At 43.1% G+C, this 21,601-nt stretch overlaps 1 protein-coding gene across 1 annotated transcript in view; it reads right to left on the bottom strand.

Moving 5' to 3' along the window:
- LOC138301697 (guanylate cyclase 2G-like) overlaps positions 1-21,601 on the bottom strand; it is a 378,147-nt gene that overhangs the window by 130,596 nt on the left and 225,950 nt on the right. Inside the window, exons 13-14 of the mRNA XM_069242214.1 lie at positions 2,787-2,891; positions 42-113 (exon numbers count right to left, since the gene is read on the bottom strand). Coding sequence (XP_069098315.1) covers positions 42-113; positions 2,787-2,891 — 177 coding nt within the window. The remainder of the gene's footprint in view (positions 1-41; positions 114-2,786; positions 2,892-21,601) is intronic.

The raw sequence follows: 21,601 nt of genomic DNA, 5'->3' as shown, positions 1-21,601 counted from the left end.
TCACGCCCCCCAAAGTCAGCCCATAATGTCATCACACTTACGTTCACTATGTCATAAGCAAAAGACAGTTTGAATATCCAGTCTAGTTCAATATCCGTGTTTCTCAAAACGTCCTGAAAAAGACAACATTGAAAAGAAAATAACAACACTCAATACTGATTGGTTCCAATACATATTTTCTTATAAAAGGAAGAGCACATATTAAACATGTATTTTCAATTTACCATGTAATACGAATAAGTCTTTCACGTCAAGGTAAAGGGCATAAACTCATTCTAAACATAGTCGCCCATCACAATAATGTCTACTCTCGATGATAGTAAAATGGATTTCTATTCGTACATGTGTAGCTTTTAGTTTAATCTCCCATTGGAAAATATGCATTTCATTATCATGCATCTCCTACTTAATGTGGCAGGTCGAACCTTGTAGGATGAAAACACCCTGACCCCAGCCAGGAAAGTAACATTTAACACTACTTTCACACTTCGGTTATTTCGGTTATTTCTTAGTAAACGTCATTAATCCAATGTGTATTTATCTGTCACAGACTTACTCTGTGAGGTGTCTGCCACACTCAGCAAGCACCCAGTTGCGAAAACGAAAACAATCACTAAACAGAAAACTTTGCTGCCTATGCCACACCTTACACACGGAGATGTATAAAGACAAGAGCTATGCATAATCCATTCAGCACAGGTTTTCAAACTCTGCTGGTATGGAGAAGGAATAACCTACAGGAAGGCTGTTAGGGCTTATTGACCGGGAAGAGAAAGGCAAAATAGGAGTTGTGAAGAACAGCATTCCTTTCAAACATGTGAGCTTCATTAAGATCACACTGTATGGTAGATGTGGTTCCACCACATTCAATGGAATTTTACAAGGTGTAGAAGGATTTCAAGTAAGATATTTCCATCAAAGCCTAAGGTGGGTGACACCTTCCATTTGACAGTGGGTTGAAAGATATGAGATTAGCAATGAGCAATCAGAATATTGCCTCACCCCACTCCTTAATCTATGAAGATATTTCAAAGTGGCATGGTACTGCTTGATCTCACAGATGAAGCCAGCAACACATCACAAACAATATGCTGTACAGAAGTGTGCTTAAGCACCTAGGCATATGCACACCATAGTGAAGAGTGCTGAACCATTCTACCAAATGGACCTCCAACAGGACTGAAGCCATCCCTCAACAAGAACAGATAAAAGATCTGCTTGGAGACCCACAGAGGGCACAGTTGTGAACTGAACAAAGGATGATGGACCAGAACCCTGACATCCATGGTGCCAGCAAACGGCCAAGACAGGATCACAGATAGCTCAACAAGGCCTCACCCAGCCCAAGTACTCAGTCCTCACTACTATGCATGTTATTAAAAGAAAGAAGGTTGAAAATCTCAGCAAAGAAGGAGGAACCCAGGCAAAGGCAGGCTACAGGAAAATAAACATAACAAAACTGTCATTGCCCACCCTTCCTACTACAGGAAATGGAATAGAAAGTGAAGCAAAGCAGATCATACGAAGAACACAAGTACCCATTTGCCAGCCAGTGGACACCTGCTAGATATATGACCCCCTGTGATCTAAGAAACATTCTTCTAGAACAGAAATACTGCTGGAATGCTTCACACTAGTCGAAATCCACACAGAAACAGAAGCAACTTTGATGTCCATCAAGACAAGTTACATCATTAGTGGAAATTAACAAATTCCTCTACGTCACATGTAACATCTAATAATCCTAAAAGCAATGGAGATGTCATCTATGGGAGGGCTAACATTGTAAATATGTACAAGAGAGGGCACCAGAAAAATGCCCAAGTGAGAAAATAGAGCCTCCCTCCCCCAATGAGTGGCAATCTGATCATAATCCTGAAGCTTCCAGGAAAGTGAGACGTCCTTTTGTCAGAACCCAAATTAATTGGGCTTTAGTCACAGAGGAGGACCTAGGTGAATCAACAGCCCACAAAGACAAAACACCTTCAAACACTACCCATTCTACAAGAACTGCATCATGAAGCTGAAAAACGCCTGTGAAGCTCCAACTTCTTCAAAGCAGTGAATCTGCAAATTGTTACAGTCATCGCAGATCACCTTAAGGCCCCTATACATCAAAAGAAATTCTGACATAGGGCAGCAACCAAAAGAAGTGTGGGGGTCAGCACAGTATAGCCACCGATGGAGACAAACATTCATTGTAAGCCCATCTGATCATGGCTCCCCAGTCAACTATATGAGATTCTCTATGCCAGAAAGACAGATAATGTATCAGCAAGGCAACATTTCATGCTAATACTATAATACAAAAATTCCTTATGGAAATGGAATACATGAGGATTTATCATGGAAATCTGTAATTCCGTGTTTGAATTCCACTGTAGTTTCACATTCTTCCCCACAATTTCACCAGAGGCTTCAGCAGCTTTTAACGTTGCTATCACAGGGGTAAATATGAGAAGACATTGATGTATCCACGGACCTCATAATTCCCAGTGGGGCTGGTATACTGCTACTGTGCCTATTGGGACTTTTCAGGCACTTGTAAAGAGGCCACAAGAAATTGATCATATGAAACAGACTGTAATTAAAATACCTTACCAAACTCCTGCCGAAGGTCAGATCAGTCACTAGATCTCATGCAAAGGGTCTGCTCAACACCCCTGCCGCCACCCCTGCACACTCACTTAGTAACAAGCCCAATTAGGGATATCTCATTTGGCTCCACCTGAAGAGAGCCCTGTTTATGAGAACATTCAACTCATGCACTGTCTCCACACCTGTACCTTTAGGCTTCCTTTTTTGCAATACTGCTCGACAATGCAGATATTCGGCTCTTCGGTGCACACTCCATAGAAGGATACCAGATTTTCATGCTTCAGCTCCCGCATCTGGAAGAAAGATTGAATGAATTAGAAAAATGATGCTTCCAATGTGGAAATGGGTGACTGACTGGCTCAGCACCATCATGGCTAAGTGTAATTCGGCACTGAGCAAGCACTAAATGAACATGTTCATTGAATAATAAATGCAGACTAATTACATTCAACCCCAGTTCCTTCCCAACTGTTGACATACTACATTTCTATTAAAGGTAAAAATGTTTAGATGATGCCCACCAGTGCGCGTAACATTCATGAACATAATGATAAGTTGGAGAAGCTCCTTTATTGATTAGCCGCCTGTGAAACTGTTTCTTTCATTGTGCCCCAGCTAATGGAGGGAGACGGTCAACCCTTGTCCCAGACTCCCAATATTCTGAGGACTTTTGCTGCCTTCTTTTGGGACCTTTACACTTGTAGACCACGTCCACCCAGAGAGCTTGTTAATCTGCTGTTGCGTGACATTTGACCCCCCTTCAACACTCCCTCCCTTGCCAGATAATTGGAGGAGTCCATCAATGCAGAGGAGATGTCCTCTGCCTTATCTGACATGCCAACAGGCAAGACGCCCAGGATGGTGCATTCACCATTGAGTTTCACTGATGGTTTCATACTGAGCTGACCCCTTTCTTTCTAAAACTTCATGATGAAGTGGTGAAACGGGGCCCATTCCGCCATGAATTAGACCTTGCCACAATTGTAGTCTTACCCAAACCGGAACACTTGTCCAAAAATGCTCTTCATACAGGCCTATCTCTTGGATTAACACCGAAATTAAGCTATATGCTATCAATCTTGACCAACTGGCTCTTACCAGCCTTGCCACACTTGATTCATCATGACCAATGCAGTTTTATGCCCAGGCGCAGCATGTGACACTTTATCTGCAGAGTCCAAGTCACACTCTCCAGGTTGGATACATCCCATCCCCACGGTGTGCTGTTTATTTTAGATTTTGAGAAGGCATTCAACACAGTGGATTGGTCCTTTCTTGAGGTTGTCCTTGAACCTGCTGGTCAGGGATCATACTTGAGGCACCTTACTGGAGCTCTTTACCACCAACTTCATGCCCAGGTTTGGGTAAATCACTCATTGCCGGGTTGTTTCCCTATCCAGCGTGGTATGCATCAGGGTTGTACCCTGTTCCTGTTTGCCCTCAAGATTGAGCCCCTGGTGTGCCTTATCCGCAGTGACACTCAGCTTAGCGGGTGGTTGCAGGATACAGGTCTGGAGCAGAGAATCGCTTTCTATTTGGATGGTGTTCTGTTGTTTCTGATGAACCCCCACTCCTCAGGGCCTTGCTGTCTCTGACTCCTTACCCTATTCGGTTAGGCCTCTGGCCCTCAAATCAACACCTCCAAGACTCTATTGATCTCGAATGGGGATGACACCAGTGCTCATCTGTGGCAATCCGATATCCTGCTGCGACATCTCTCCTTTAAATACGTGGGGTTTCATATTTCCCTGCGTCCCAATCTCATGCAACACCTCAGTTTAGCTTCACTGGTGTCTAAAATGAAAAGCAACATTCAAAAGTGGTTGCACCTTTCCCTGCATGTGATGGGCCATGTTGCCCTTTTTAAAATGATGGTTCTCCCCTGTTTTCTATATATATTCCAACATTTTCCACTCTTGATCCCCCTGAGTTGGTTTCACATGCTCAACTCTACCCTTTGCTCTTTTCTTTGGTCGAGTGGTCATTCCCAAATAGCATTTTCCAGTGGTCGACAGTCTCCATAAGAGGGTGGGTTGAAGATGGTGGACCTCCATTGCCATTACCTGGCTTCTCAATTGCGACTGGCATAGTGGCAAAACTATCCAGCGTACCGAGGGGAACTTTCCTTTCTGAGTTTTGACTGCCTTCTGGATCTGTTGTATGGTGCTCCAATGCCCAGCTACTGCCTGATATCACTCACGTGATTGTTCTTTGCTGGTTCTCAGCGTTGCAATCTGTGGGATGAAATGGTAAATTGACGGGGTGACTCCACAATGTGGGGGGGGGGGGCTGGCTCTGCCACTCCACTGGTCTAGAGGGCTTTCATAAGTGGGACAGAAACTGCATCACAATCCTCTGAGATGTTTGATTGGGGAAACATATTTTGTCCTTTCTCAACTTACAAGAGTGTTACAAGCTTAATCGCACACAATTTCATAAGTACCTGCAGCTTCCCCATGCACTTTTGGTTAATATACCCCCAGACACTGCAATACCAGAATTGAGCCCCTTGAATGCCAAGTTGTTGAAGGGTCGGTAAAGGTGCAATATCTCAGGTTTATGGAACTCTGATTGTGAAATGTCCACATGGCTTCAACAAACTCTGTCTCCGCTTGAGCTTGACGAGACAGATTGGAGGGAGGTCAGGATGGCCCCACGCACATTGGCTAGTTCCACATGCTTTCGGCTGATTCAAATTAACTATTTGGATATGACCTATGTTACCCCGATCCATTTGTACCAGGCTGGCAGGATTCCCCATCAGCTTGCTTTGTTGTTCTGAGGCACCGGCTGATTTCTACCATGTTGTCTGGACATGCCTGGTCATATTTATGTATTGGCAACATATATGTAAGTAGCTTTCCAGGGTTTTGAAACAAGTTCTTGATCTGACTCCCAGGGTGGCTCTGTTGGGCATGGTTGAAGGTGGGTGGCTCTCAGGCTGATCACACATTTGTAGGTGTCGCCACACTGGTGGCTAAGAGGGATATTGCTAGGCGGTGTAACTCTCCCACTGCCCTGACCCTAGCAGAATGGACAGCGGGAATGGACTGCTGCACTCAACTTGAAAAATCCATCTATATTGCCTAGCCATGGCAACTGAGGCATGACAAGATATGGAGGAGGTGGGAGGATTCTATGAATTGGGGATGTGAATGGTTCAAGGCTGGTTATGTTGTGTACTTGTGAAATTATTGCATTTGTACCTCAGCTGGGATGGGAGTGGAAGCCCACTCAAGTTATAAACACGATTTGTGTCTGGGTGAACCACAAAAGTCACTAAATAAACCTATGCTGAACCCCTGGGAGTTATGCTTATAATCAGTCAGGTCCAACTTTAAGGCAATATGTAAAGTATTTATGTAGTGTTCAAAGTGTAATAACGTAATAACACAACACAGAAAAAGTCCCAAACCAATTCAGAAAAATATAGTTAACTTTAATTAATAATTTGACATCAAAAGAGAAAAATACAGCCAGTAGAACCAGAGTTATGAATTTTTTAAGTTTCTGGTGAAAATAGTGGAAAACAAGCACAAAATGCCATTTTGGGTATCTGCTCATGCTGGACCGGTTCAAAGTCACAAGTTCAGGTTGACCTGAAGTTCATGATGGAGCGCAGATCCAGAAGAGGACCAGGTTCATTCCGGTGAAGAGTTGTAACTGTTGTCCTTGATGCAAAGCCTGCGCGAGGTGGTTGGGTGAGGCTTTAAATTGCTTACTGTCAGATCAGGTGAAGCTTCCAGCTGTGAAGCGAGTCTTTGCGCCATTTGGTGTCAGATCTGAGGAAGCCTTCAGGTAGGATCTACTAGACTCTGTAAGGCTTGAGTTTCGGTTCAGGGAGGACGTGGCTTGGCAGTTTGTGGTTGGACTGTTCCCTTTGGAGCAAGGTCAAGACTGATTTGCTTATAGCTGGGTCCACACTGAGGTGGTATGGTGTGCAAAATAATGAAGGACTGGGATGCGGCCATGAGTGATTACCAGCCGCTGTGATTAAACCAAGCATTCCATCCATCACTTGTTTATATACTTTAGACTTTCACAATTTTGGGCATGAGCCTGTCGACATCTTCCTCCCTGGGGTCTCTTTTTATAAAGATTTTAACAGGTAACCACTTTTTTTTAAACATATTCAGTCAATGATTGCTGAAAATCTGTACAAAGCATGAATGTTCCAAACGCTTTCCCACCAGATTGACAAAGGTTTAACTGTTTTGTCATTGGGGTTCTGCTTAGGTAAATGTGGTCTCTACCTGTGTCCATCAGTAGTACATTCATAGGGTTTAGGGGTAGCTCTAAGCCATTCACTTTTCTTGTCCACACCAATACTTCTTTCCAAAATACATGCTTTTGAGAAATTGAGTTGTTGGTTGACAGGGGTGTGAACCATGGTCAAACAACAGCCACAATCCCTTGCACAGTGAACCACACAAAAGTCACTAAATTAAGCTGTGCTTAACCCTGTATAGATAGAGGCATTGTGTAAAGTATTTATGAACCATACAAACAGTAATACAGTGAAAACACAACATATGAAATCCCAAGCCAATTTAGAAAAATAGAGTTAATTTAAGATTTGTTTTGCCCCCAAACTGATGAAAAACCAATCAGTAGAGCTGGAGTTATGGATTTTTAAAGTTTTTAGTAAACACTAGCACCTAAAAGATGCAAGCACTAACTGTGGACATCAAGTCACACAAGAACAGGTCAGAGTAAAAAATATGGCCACGATAGAGTGCGGGTCAGATACAAGAAGTGGATTGGGCCCAGTCAGTGCCTCCCCCCGGACTTATTAGAATTTTGCAGAAAAATGTTCTGAGAAGGTAAAGTTCAGCAGGTCAAGGCTGCAGGCGGTGTCTGGGAAGGAAGCGTCATCATCAGGGAGCCTTGGGTCAAAGTTGGGGTGCAGTTTTCTATGTTTGGACTTTGACATTTCTATGGAACTTGAAAATCTCCAGCTGGACAAGGCAGGAGGCCATAGTCAAAGACAATTTTGAGGGCTCAAATACCCCTTTGATAAAGGACCACTGAACAGGCTTTGCTGCTGCAAAGAAGAACGTGGTGAGAACAGCTGCAATGAGTGATGAGCGATGAACCTTGGGTGGACAGACGAGCAGGTTGGTCCCAGTCTCCCCTTGGTTCTCAGAGCAGTTTTTAGCAAATACATTTCGAAGTTCCCAGTTTTGGATTTTGGCTATCTGGTCACATTTAGCACCACAACCAAAGGTCCAGGACTAGTGGGGCATCACTTGAGGTTTCAGGACTCACTCAGCAGGCTGGGCCCAGCTGCGGTTCCACTATGGTGAAAGACATTTATGTCCCTGTGGCTCTGAACAGGAGGCCAGCAAACTAGCTGTTGGAGTCACTCTGGTAGTCCTGGGTTCAGAAGAAGATGCAGGGCTCAAACAGCAGGGCTGGACTCCGAGGATTCAAGACAAGCTCCACACAACAAAAATAGTCCTTCCAGGTACAGCAAAGCAGTCTTGCAGAGTGCACAGCAGGATCCCTCTAAGAGTCCTTACACAGGTTCAGAAAGTGAGATGAAGAGTGGGTCTGAGGACCCTATTTTTATACCCTGTATCTCCTTTGAAGTTTGGGAGTCGTTTCCAGAGGTTTCTTCTTTGTAGTGCATGGAATGTTCTTACTGCCTTGACTTGGCTCCAAGCTGGTTGCAGTGCCCTTTCTGTGAAGGCAGAGCACAGCCTATTCAGTTGCAAGTGGGGATGTGCCCATCTTTGCCTTCCATCCTGCCAACAGATGGTGCATTCAGACACACATACTCCCTCTATTGAGTGATTGTCTGGGAGGAATTCACAAAGTCTAACTGGCAGATACACCCACTCTTGTGACCCAGGAGAGGTGGCAGGCACCAAATAGCTAAGGGCAAAAAAATGCCAACTTTCTAAAAGTGTCCTTTTCAAAATTGTAATGTAATATCCACCATTACCAATAAAGAGGATTTTTCATTACAGTTTTTAGAGATACCAAACAGGAAATGCTTATCTGCCTTTAATCAAAAGTTTGCACTCATTATGTGTGAAAAGGCAACCCTATGTTATCCTATGCGACAGACAGGTCCCACAGTAGTGAAAAACAAATGTAGGAGTTTTCGCTACCAGGACATGTAAAACATAAAGGTACATGTCCAGCCTTTTAATTAAAGTGCACCCTGCCCTTTGGGTTGCCTTGTGCCTACCTTAGGAGTAACATATATACAATAAAAGGGAAGTTTAAGTCTTGGCAAGGGGTTTCTATTGCTAAGTCGAATTGGCAGTTTAAAAAAACATTTGGGCTGGAATGGCAGGCCTGGGAAATATTTTAAGGTGATACTTAAGTGGGTGGTACAATAAGTGCTGCAGGCCCACTAGTAGCATTTACTTTACAGGCCCTGGGCATATGGTATACCACTCTACAAGGGACTTATAAGTAAGTTAAATATGCCATTCAGGAGTAAGTCAAATACACCATGTTTAGTGGAGTAAGCATACTTTAATTCTGGTCAGCAGTGGTAAAGGGTCCTAGGTCCAACAGAAATTAGTTTTAGCAACAATAATGGAGGAAAGCAAGCATAAAGCTTGGGGGAAGACCACCATAAGACTGACAGGGCTAGTCAGGACCATAAACACATGACCACAAAATACATATATATATGAGCCAATCTCGCTCCGCCCTCTCCATTGGGCACCCTGTCATTTCTTTTAACACCCCTGATGTAAGGCACCATATAGTTTACATCTTCTACGTGTTTGTGTAATAATGAGAACACACAGATGACTTACATGCCCTCATCCATCTCTGGGACAAACATACTCAGAGACCTCAGATTCCAAATCCACATCTCACCTTTTTGTTAATTAGTCATAGATGTTGAGGGTATCATGCTCATAATGGTGCATAGCGGAGAGATACCTTTTCTTTGACTACAAAGAATAAACATTTGCTGGGGGCTATTTTGTCCCATCTCCCTCTCTTTTTCACATGTGATGGGTCTGCCCAAAGTAATTGGTTCAGCCTAAACTCATCATGGAGCGATAGGTCAAACTGCAGAATACACGTTTCTCTTTCTCTACGGTTTCCCCATTTAAATGCAAGTTTCCCAGCAGCGGAGGGCGTGGGGGAGAGGGGAAATCTCCCAATTTCCTTTCTCCAAGCCCACGACCCTCTATCCTTGGTGGGAAATATCGGTTGTTTATCATTGGCATCAGGGATGACAGAAATGTGGTTGTGTTTGGATTCTTAGTTAGTGTGGTTCTTAGTGTGGTAGTGTGGTCCAATGCTTCAAGTGTATATTTATAGAGAAAGTTGTTTTTGTTTCTGGGTTCTATGTTTTGAGCAAAGACGGAGTACCTTAAGTAGTGGCATCTTCATAAAGTCTTGTTCTAGGACCACCTATGGTTTGCAACAAGAGAAGCAGTGGCGCTCAAGTGCAGGGGTCAGTGGAGTTTGACAGACATACTACTTGATATTAGGCAGACCTAGCCTTTCCTCCTTGGTACCTCTGTACATTGTTATTTTAGCTACAAATGGAGTTTTATTATTCCATACACATTTATTTACTTTTTGTTGGACTTGTGTATTATTTACGATTGGGAGCCAAAGCAGCGGGACTTGTAGCATATATAATAGCCTTGGTATTATGTCCATCTTGATGCTTCTTATTCTTCCCATCCTTGAGATTTCTAGTTTGCCTCACCTATATAAATCCTTGCAGAGCCTATGTAGATACAGGGGAATGTTACTCCTGTACAAGCCTTGCACAATGTTCATGGAATGTACCCCTAGATACTTTAGTAGCAGATTGTAAATATTGTTAAAAAGACAATTAGCAGTAAACAGTACTGATTGCTGTGCTGAGTTTGATAAGCAACAAACTGAAGCAGAGGATGCCATGGTTAACCTTTAGATGCAAAGGACTATGCTTGCACAATTTCTGACCAAGTATAACCTAAGAATTTGTAACCAGGAAAATTACCAGCAGAGTGGTATTCTTAGGATTCTGGAATTTCGAGAAGGAGAAGAGAAAACATCCCATTGACTTTGTAAGAGAACTATATTATTGGACCAAATTACTGAATACCAAGCAATGCTGGCTCTTAGAAAATTACCAGCTTTTGCCTGGTATTCCCACAGATGTGTGTCTTCTGTTGCTGAACCCATGTTTTTGTTGGCCATAGACCTTTGTGCTCTTTACCCCTGCTAGGCTGTGATAGAGCGCTTATGCCCTGCCTTTCAAACATGTTAAAAGTGGTATACCCTTTATTGTCACATTGAATTTGCTTGTAAGTCCCTACTATATTGTACCACTCATTTTACCACTTACTAAAGTAGCACTGTAAAATATGTCTCCAGACTGGATACTACAGCCTGTTCAGTTTTACACTGCCATTTGAACTTGGCCTAAACCTTCCTTTTTTAATACATATAAGTTCTCTATGAGGTAGGTTTTACAAGCCCATTAGGCAGGGTGCATTGCATTTAAAAAGTAGGGCATGTATATTTAATGTTTTACATAACATGGCAATAAAAAACCTTCAAAGTCTTTTTTCAACGTGTCAATGCTGGCTCTCCCATAGGTTAACACTGGTTTACACTATTATATTTAATAAGTGCTAAATTCAGTCTGAAAAACTAGAAAAGTATTTAATGGAGTAATTTTAATAGTAATTTAAAATTCAACTGTTAGACCTGACAGCCTTTGGTGAGGTCGTCCTCCAAATGTCTTGCCTTGTCATCTCCTGTTTGCTGAAATTCTTTTTTTGTTGGCGTTAGGACTCTGTGCACTTTGCCTCTGCTAACCAGTGCTAAAGTGTTTGTGCTCAATTGTTTAAACATGGTAAAATCTGCTTGCACCCAACTGGCCACATTTAATTTACTATTAAGTCCCTAGTAAAGTGGTACTACATGTACACATGACATCTTAATGAAACGCTACTAGTGGGACTGCAGCAGTTATTGTAACACCCACTTAAGTAACCCTTTAAAACCTGTCTGAGGAAAGCTCTAAACTATCTATATGGCAAGGTGAATTCTATTTATAAGTTAGAGCATGAGTTTTTAAGTTCAACCTGTCCTGGTAGTGAAAAACTCCCAAATTCATTTTTGACTACTGTGAGGCCTATCTCTCCCACATGATACTATTGGGATACTGCTATGGTGTAGTTTTAACTGTGATGTATCTAAGAGATTCTTTGATGCATCACAGAGAATGCTATCAACCAGGCAACAGTAGGGGTTGAAGGAGAGCAGAGAAGCAGACTGTACTGTTGTGGTGGCTGTTTTAAGAAACTTGAACTTCCTATAAATGCCTGGATTTCAACTGCATGGAGAGTCATCTTAACAATTTGTCAACGAGGGGAACTGGAACCGGACATACATGACTACGGGCATCATACGGCAAGTTAACGGGGACATTTCACTCACTAAAGGGTGAGTTCAATTAACTCTCTGATGTTCTTAATTACGGGTGCGTCCCACTGATTACCATACATTAGCCCCGTTGAGGAAATTACTGTTCTAGTGTCTTAACTCACTCATTACTCGGAGCGGTGCTCATTTACCATGAACATTGTTAGTTAGAAGTGTGCATATAAATAGGGTGTGTTTTCAGCAAAATAAACTCACGCGCGCACGTTTAAACAATTTTTCCAGCACTTTTTAAATGCGTGTGCATATTGTCGACATAATAACGAACGCTGCACTGTAACCGTGCTGTAACCTTTGTGGTTAAACAGCTTGTGCGCCGTTATCTGTGCAGCTCAGAGCACGGATTCTTGACAACGTGGGAGTAGCAGCATTGTTCAAATAACGCGCTTGTGAAAGTGCGTGTTTTCAAATAAATAAACACGCGCGTGTGTTACTCATGGCATGCATTTGGGTTTACGATCCGTTCACACCGCTTTGCTTTTAAGATTTTCTCACTGATCCGATAACACCCCGTCACACCACTTTTCCCTTTGTAAATTCAAGGAGGAATATGAGATCAGTAGAAATAGAAAGAGGACAACATTGTTTGGGCAAAACTCCCTAGAAACAGAGGAGAGACTTTAAAACCCTGCTTCTCATACCATTCCCATTATAAAGAAGAATAAGGACTTCTGGAAAAGCACTCATTTGTGCATTATATACAACTATATTCATACTCTGCTTCTCATACAAATTCTATTTTAAACAAGAATAAAGACTTCTGGAAAAGCACTCCCTTGTGCAAAATATACAAGTATATTTACTGGAATAAATATACTTCTCATAGCCACCACAACAGATTAAATAGATTGCTACGTACTCTTACTAATTTTTTCATGATGGCAGCAGGGAGCATTTTATCACCTCCACAATTTTTGTCTGAGGCAGGTGAACCAATTTTACCTTGGAAAAGATGGAAGAAGATGCTAGACTCTTATATTATAGCAATAGGTGGAGAGAAATTCTCCACAGCAAGGAAACAACGAGTACTTTTACATAATTTAGGAATTGAAGGTCGTAATATTTATGAAAGCCTAGAGGAGATCGCCATAGGAACAGATGAAGGAGAACCTTGTGATATTTTCAAAATGTCTATGTTAATGGTAGAAATAAATTTTGGTCCCAAAATAAATGTGGTTATGGAACGACACAAATTGTTCTCAAGAATTCAAGGCAAAACGGAGAAAGTTGGAAATTACATAGCTTCACTGAAAATATTTAGCTACCACATGTGACTTTGGAGACCTCACTGACTCACTAATAAGAGATCAATTAGCATGTTGCACCAACAATCTGCGAGTACAAAAGAAACTGTTAGCGAAAAAAACGAATTTGAAAGAGGCAGTGGATATTGTCAAGATCATGGAACACACTACTGGTTGGGTTTGAGAGATGCACGAAAAACCCCTTAGTGCCAAATATTGCTGAAGTGAATATGACTGGTTTAGGGGAGGATGATCTTACCGATCTTGTAGAGACGTTGACTGTCAGGAATACTCTAGTCAAAGACAAAATGAAGGCCAAGTTTGGCAAAGACTTGCGAGACAATTCCAAAACGAAGTGTTACAGAAGTGGTAACCTGAACCACTTTTCAAACAATCTTGCGTGTTTTGCTAGGAATTTAACATGCAAGAGATGTGGGAAAAAAGGACACATCATCAAGGTTTGCAGGAGTCTCAAGATTAGTAACGTTGAACCACAGGATATGCATCAGCACGTTGTTCTATGCCTATCGCAAGATGATACCAACGAGGTTCACGATGATAATGTGGATTGTGGTCATGTAAAGATGCCGGAATGCCAAATTACTTTGGACGGTAATGAAGTCATAATCCTTGCAGACTCAGGCTCGCTACATACACTTGTAGGGGATAAGAATTGGGAGCACATCTTTGGAAAATATAACATACAGTTAAAAAAACAGACATCAAACCAGGTGGTTACGGGGGAATCAAGATTGATCTCATTGGGTATACCATTATGATAATTCATTTCAAAGGGCAAGAGCCAGTCGTAAAGTCTATGCGGCTAAAACGGGTAACAACTTGCTGGTTTGGCGTCATCAGAAGGAGTTGGGCATCATATTAAATCCCAATGCCTCTGACCAAGTCATGTTAGTAGATAATGTAAGTGGTGGTGAGGGTGCAGAGTCATCTTAACAGATACCTTATTATATTTAATTAGTGCTAACATTTGATTGTGAACAGGTAAAAATAGCATGCTTGGTTTCAAAAGAATTGTAATTTAAAATCCTCTTAAATGCTGTTTTCTGGTTTTAAATCATAATTCTGGAAATGACACTAAGAAATTTTCATTTTCATGTCCTGACCATTTGGCACCTGCAACCTTTGTCCACATGACTGAATAGTTGGCAATTGGCCTTTGTGTATTCCTCCTAGACAGTGAGACAAAGGGACAAAAGGACAGTGAGACAAAGGGGTATTAAGTGCTGGCAGGGTGGGGCATCCTGTCAGTATGAGTGGGTGGATCTGTTTCCTGCCTCACTTACATTTCAGAGGGCTGCATCCAGCACAATCACAAAGGAACTTAACACCCGCCTATTGTCACCCTAGAGCACTTGGAGTCTGGGCAGCAGAAGGAAGGAAATTCACAGAACAGATAGAGGAGAATAAGGTAGACGATTCTCTCACTTCAAAGACTGCTACCAGGTATAAATATTAGCTCATCAAAACACAAAAGAGAGTGGCGGGAGTCCTGCCGCCCCACACGTACTCCCAAAGCAAAAAATACAAATCCATAAACCACTGGAAGTGTGAGGTCAGAGAGGAGAGTGCAGCTGGATTAGTGCGTCCTCAGATACTCGTACCGGTTAGGTGTAGATAAATACTAGATGGAGGTGTGCGTGAAGGGATAACTATGGTTGTGTCTCAGAAGAGGGAGTTCCCTTTACGGACTAGGTGGTCTCACACACATTATAGTGTCATGCTTCATCATTTGACCACCTAGCCCCACCCAGGTAAGATAGTACTACCTGGGCGGACTCAACCTCGTTGTTAAAGGAACAGTCGAGGGAGTCCTGAAATAAATCTTACTGGATAAATAACAGGGATCCAGATGAGGTTAGGAATAAAAATCCCGTACGTATCACCAGTCCTGGTTGGGTATTTTTAATACAGGTGTACGCAGGTAGGGTAAAATGGAATGGGGACTCAGTTGAGTATTAATGTCTCGTAGAGTCTAAAAAACAAGGACCAACATGTTTCTGCCCTCTCTAAGTGCTGGAAAGTCAGGGGCATTCGTCAGGGTCTAGGATCCCCTAGATAAGGCAGCTAATAGGCATGCTGGCTAGGTGTAAGGAGAAGGGAAAAAGGCCTACCTGAACAGGTGGTTCATATTATGGTAGGTCTAAAGGATAAATTACAATCAGAAATTGGTGAACTTGTGCGGCACACCACAGCACAAAACACAGCACACACGGTGGTAGATAGAGTGCAAAAAAAGACACACATACACACACACTCACATGCAGTGGTGACTTACCCCAGGGTAAAAGGCGACTAGCCTCTGGTCTGGGAATTGCCGGGGGAGGTATCCCTTGTAGTCACACTATAAGGCGGGGATTAAAACAATGACAAAGACCAGGAAGTGGTGATGAAATTCAATAGATAAACAGTAAGTTAGGAGGTAAAGCCCAGCTTGGGTAAAGGGTTAAAGGCAAAGCTCGAGGGAGGTATCCTAATGGGCTCCGAGGCTCCAACGCAGGATATGCAGTGCACAAAGGTGCAAATAGCAAACAATGCCCAAGAGGAAAAACTTAAAAGACTTACCACTCCAAAGGGGATTATCGGCGGGTGTACCTACAGCCGCTCTGGTGCCGAGAGGCGGGGACGTTCGCTATTTAAAGGACTGGTAATTGGTAAGTGATTTCGTAGTTGCGGCACCTGAAGCACCCGGCGTTCAATAAACGTATGCGAGACTTCCGCAATTATGGGCGCTAACCCGACCGTAGTCTCACGAAAGGGGACACGGCCGGGCGCGCATAGGTTTATATATTAGCTCCCCAGACCAACTCATTAATGCACTCCTGGACACTCAGAAGGATGCTTTGGATTCCAGAGGATTGCCCTGCTCCTTGAGATCTGCTTTGTACCTCAGGGGACTGCTCTGCTGCTATCAGAGGCTGCTGCTTCAAACCTGCCTTTTGTCCTGTGACTTGTGACCTGCCTTGCTGCTTGAACCCCAGAGTACAGAGTGACTCAAGGGCTAGTTGCCTGGCTTTCTGTTCTGAGGTACAGACACACAACAACCTTGAAACCTGCAGCTGGGCCCTGCCTGAAGTGAGTCCTGCCCTCATTGGCTACAGGCTGATGTTTCGTCCCTCTGGAACTTTTTGTCTTCCAAAAAAGTGGCAAAGCCAGAGCATAGACATTTTGATGATGACACCTCCTCCTTGGGCTGCCTTGCCCCACTGAACTTTACCTTCTCAGAGACCTTTCTTGAACATTTTTCTAAGTCCAAAGGTAAGCCGAGACTGGGCCCAATCCAACTCATGGATCATGGGTTGGGACAGCGCTCCATCGCGGTCAGCAATAACATTTGGCATTGCCCCAGTATCACTGGACTAAATGCCTGCAGTTGGTGCTTTGATCTTTTAGGGGCTATTTGCCGTTGTCAGGTAAGTGTTTCTAAATGGCTTTTCTTATTGCTGTTTGCATGCACTTAGGGGGTGGGGTAGTGCGGGGATCCCTTCTGAGGGAAAAAAACTATTTAAACAAGGGAGTGCTTCCCACGTATCAAAAGAGAAAAAGTTGGGGGGGTAGAAACCGTTGTTTGATTGTGGGTCATTGGGTTTTATTTTTATTTTCTCTTCAACTTGCTTATATATATTCTTTTTCTTATTATTTATATTTCACTGTGCTTAATGTGGAGTGCCCAGGGTTTCCCTCAGTTTTCTTCATTATTGTGGGTTTCCTCATGCCTGGTTTTGTAATATTCAGGGCACAGGGCACAGGGGTTACTGTGCTGTTTACACCTGCCCTTCTTTTCTCCCCGTTCCCTCCCTAACTTCCCCACCAGTCTTGAGAGCTGGCCCCGCAAGGTGTCACATACCTGGTGTAGCCACGTCCCTCAAGGGATGTTGCTGGCTTCTCTGCTTTCCCCGCTCCTCTCCGCGGCTCCTCGACTCTTCTGCTCTGGTCGGGGCCGTTTTGGGGTAGACCTGTCTCACTTCCTTCCACGCTCGTTTTCTCTCTTCTTCCGCCTCCTTCGTCCGCTCCGGCTTTCCTTCTTCCTTCTTTCGCTCATGTCGACGAAGGATATAGGTGGATGACGTATGCACGCTCCTCTGTGCATGCGTGCAGTATTCTTGTTAGAGTCCCCCTGGGAGACTCAAACATTGGCCTGGGCTTCTCTTGTTCTCTTGTTCTTGTGCCCTGTCACAAGCCCTCTAAACCAAAAACCCGATTTTCAAGTTGGATTTTATATTACTATTTGGGAAATTACAGTTTTATAAAGTAGTTTTTCTACCTAAAACTAAAACTCTTTCCTGCTAGTGTCCAGCTGTCATGTGCCCCTGAAGGCTCCCCTGTGCTGAGATGTGTAATGCTCCCAGAGAGTGGTCTGAAGGCTCTGGGTGTGAGGAGGGTGTCACCTCCCTTGACAGGGTGCCCTGGGGCTGTGCCAGCCCCTTTCTAAAGTTCAATGGACACATACCCTGTCAATGGCACATCAGTCTCACACCTAGGCATTCCTCCATTCTTTTTCTCTAGTCAGACTGGCTCAAAACCCATTGGGAGGGAGGAACTGACCAGAACTAGTTCAGTTGGTGGAGAAATGATTGCCGTCTACCCACAGGCTGGCACTGGGAATAAATGTAGGCCTAACAGACCTATACTCAGAACTCTAATGGACCTGTGAAAAATTAAAAAAGAACTTCCCTTCTGTCTTAAACCTGAAAGAAGGCTGGATCAGCTTGCCTTGAACCCAGAACCTCAGATGTGACTCCAAGGGTCAATTGCCTGACCTCCTGTTTGAACTACAGGGACACAACAAGCTTCCAGGTGCCTATTCCCGTTTTCCTGCTGACCAGTCCCTACTGGCCCATACCTGGTCTTCTCTGCTGGCCTCTGTGTGAATGAATCCTGACCCCAAGTACTGTTCCCAAAGTCCTGCACCCTTGGTTGTGCTCCTCACTGCCTAAATACAAAATTCACCAGTTTTTATGTTGAGCAGCACCAGAGTGATGCTTCACTAGACTCAACACCGAGCAGCACCCAGATGACATTAACTAGCTTCATCAATGGCTTCACCAGGCCTAGCAGCCTCCACTCGACTCCAAGACCTTGCACAGCGACTTCCCGTCATCATCAAAACATTTTTAGGATCCAGCTTGCAGCATTTCTCACTGACAATTTGTTGACAACCACTTTTCTCCAGAAAACATTCTAAGTTAGAAGGTATGCATGAAGGATGGACCTGGTCCTGGTATCCAATAGGTGGTCCATCATGGTCAGCCTAGAGTTGTGACTTTGACCCAGTCGAGCATTACCAGATACCCGCAGGTGGCGGTTGGGGTTTAGGACTTTTTGGCAACTGATTTTTGCCATTTTAGTGTCATTTATTTATTGAGATATTCTCAATTTTTATAAATTGTTTGAGATTTTTCCTGTGTTGTTTCCATTTTATCATTATTTAAGTGCTGCATGCATACTTTACACATTGTCTCCATGTTGAGTCTGACTGCTCTGTGCCAAGCTACCAAAGGGTCAAGCACAGGTTTATTTAGTCACTTCAGTGGTGTGCCCTGACAAAGGTTGTTCTTATTATCTGAAGTGGATTCTCACTTCCGTCAACTAATTCTCCAGTTTTTTAAGGTAGCAATGAAAGATTATAGTCTTAGGAAGTTCTCACAAGATTATGGCCCAGGTGTAAAAAATTATTTTACATGTTGCAAACACTCTGGCTCACTAGATCACAGGGTTTGCAACCAGTAAAACCTTTTCTTAATGCTCTTAACCAATTTAGTGATTTGGAAATGTTTTTCCAAATCACAAATTTGATTTAGAAATGATTACCAATTTGCAATCTGTAAGAGGTGTGTTTGGGGCATCCAATCCAAATTGTGAATAAGTAGCTTATGTATCAATTGGTTGCAGCAGTAATTCCAGTCGCAAACAAATGGCCAGTTACTGACTGCCAAGTTGCAGTGGGAACTGATTGGCAAAGGGAAAGGGGCCCTCTTTGGAGTACATTCCCTTCAGAAATCATAGTCGCAGCTTCAGGTGTTGTAGGCAGCGGTGCAGAGGACCACTGCCTGCTGTCACTGAAGTTTTTGAAAACAGAAATCTTTTTTCAGTCCAGTTTCCTTTACAAAACTGAAGCTGCTTTAACAAAAATCCATTTAGAAATACTTTCTCAGGGATAGTGCTTTTCTGTCCCTTGCAGGCCCCCATACCTTTGACTGTAGCCAATTGGTGGGAGTCGCAATGTGCGACTGACCTACTGAATAGTAATTTAGCATTCGGAGACCCTCTCTGGTTTCCTAGTTGGAGATTCGACTTCTTAGTACATAGGTTCATTTAAAAAATAAATTACTGGTAAAAAAAGGTTGATGTGCAAGTGCAACTGCCTTTTGCGACAAGTACATTAGTCCAACTAAACCATGTTCTTTAATCATTGCAACTGTGATGTCATGAAAGGTGGAAAACTCTTTTAGCCAGCTAAGTACTTGCAAAAGGAGAAAAAGCATATTTTGTTATTTTGCCAATTTTTAACTGAATAAATGTCTGTGGAGTACTTTGGAACTAAACATAATGGTAATAATAATAATAATAATAATAATTGTGTAAACATGGCCCCTTTTGTGTGGTCACAAGACTTTGTTTCCCAATACAATTGCTAGTTTTGGACTCAGCACATTATAGTGCTGCTGCCTTGTGCCTTGTGTTTATGCTCTGACCCATAACCAATGTACAAATTGACTAATCCCTAATTTGTATACCTACCATTCTTATAAGACCTTAGTAGATTGTATAGAAACTGCACCCATTGCAGGGAAAGTTAAATGTCAAATGTAGACTGCAGCATACTTTAGCTAATGTGACAAGGAAACACAGCTGCAGGCCAGCCATTGTAGGCTGACCACTGCAGTTTAAACGTGCATTCTAACATAGCAAAGTAACTCTCTTACAGGGGAAAGACCTTCCTTTTAAAGATTCAAAAGTCACCCCTATGTACGTTTTATAGCCTACAATGTAGTGTGCATGATATTTAAAAGTGGAATATGTAGAAATGTATTGTTATCATTACTTTAGCATGAGGTATGAAAACTGCCCCTAGAGCAGAAACAATGGCCTGATGCGGAGAGGTGTTTGGCTTCCCTTTTCAGATAGACCAGTTATGGAGCATCCATGAACTTAATTAACTTGTAAAGGGTCTACTATTTCACAAGCAAATGTGATGCAAGACCTGGGAAGGCAAACTTTGTTCCTCAAGTCACGCTGTCTCCAAAACCAGTGGGAGTAATGCTACCTCTAGAACCAGACAAACTTAAGGGTTTGCACACCGGCTCCGCACAAGGGAGAAAGGGCTTCATCATCCTGGATTTTAGGAGTAAAGTTCACTGTGGGATTGTTGGCAGAAGGGCAGACAGGAACTGCTAATAAAGCATTTAGGATTGCCCTTTGGAACGTTTAGCCCATTGGTAAGGGAGGACCCACTAGCTAGTACCATCCATAAATGTAGCACCCTAAGGCATCCTCCTCAGACAGTACACTTGGAAGAAGGACTGCACCTGCTGCTAAAGACCTATGGGGCGAGCTGAATGGCTTCTCCTGCTCCCACTTGCCTCCCAAACAGAGACCTGGACTCCAACAGTCAGTTGGCTGTTCTCCTGTGGTGTTACAGGGACATATTAAGCTGCAAGAGGCCTTTTCCCAGTAGTAACTGGACCTGGACTTGACCTGCCCGTGGCTTCTGCTGGAGTGAGTTTTGGACCCCAAGTTCTGTTTCTGAGGCCCTGGGACCCTTGGCTGTGCTAACTTGACTTCTCATAAGAACTCTGAAATGTTGGGTTTGGTGAACATCCCGATTTCCTAAGGATGAGGAACAACCATCCAAGTCAATCCGCCCAAGGGGCTAAGTCCCAACGTAAAATCTACAACTGGAATGAACTTGGTTGGTGCACTCAATTCCCATTCCATTGCAGTCTTCCTCATATTGCACCTAGGTCCCGCTCTACCGAGACAATAAACTATCATTGGCACTCTTTTTGGTGCTATTTTTCTGAAATCTTCTAAAATTCATATCTCTGGTTCCCCTTATTGGATATTGTGGTGTTGGTGTTATTTTGTTTATTAAGTTGTGCTCTATAGTATATTGTTGTTTTTGTGACTTTTTACCTGCTTTGGTACTTCTAAATACTGTACACATTTCCCTTGAGTTAAGCCTGTCTGCTCTGCCGTAGATATCAGAAGTTGAAGTCAGGTTTAAATAACTCAATCCGTTGACTGAATTGAACAGATTAATGACTTTATTACTTGCTGTGGACTTCTGTCCACCCCAATTTATAATTCTCTTTGTG

The sequence above is a fragment of the Pleurodeles waltl genome, chromosome 6, assembly GCF_031143425.1.
Source record: "Pleurodeles waltl isolate 20211129_DDA chromosome 6, aPleWal1.hap1.20221129, whole genome shotgun sequence".
Lineage (NCBI taxonomy): Eukaryota > Metazoa > Chordata > Amphibia > Caudata > Salamandridae > Pleurodeles > Pleurodeles waltl.
The sequence above is the reverse complement of the archived record's forward strand: the minus strand, read 5'-3'. Positions and strand labels throughout refer to the sequence as shown.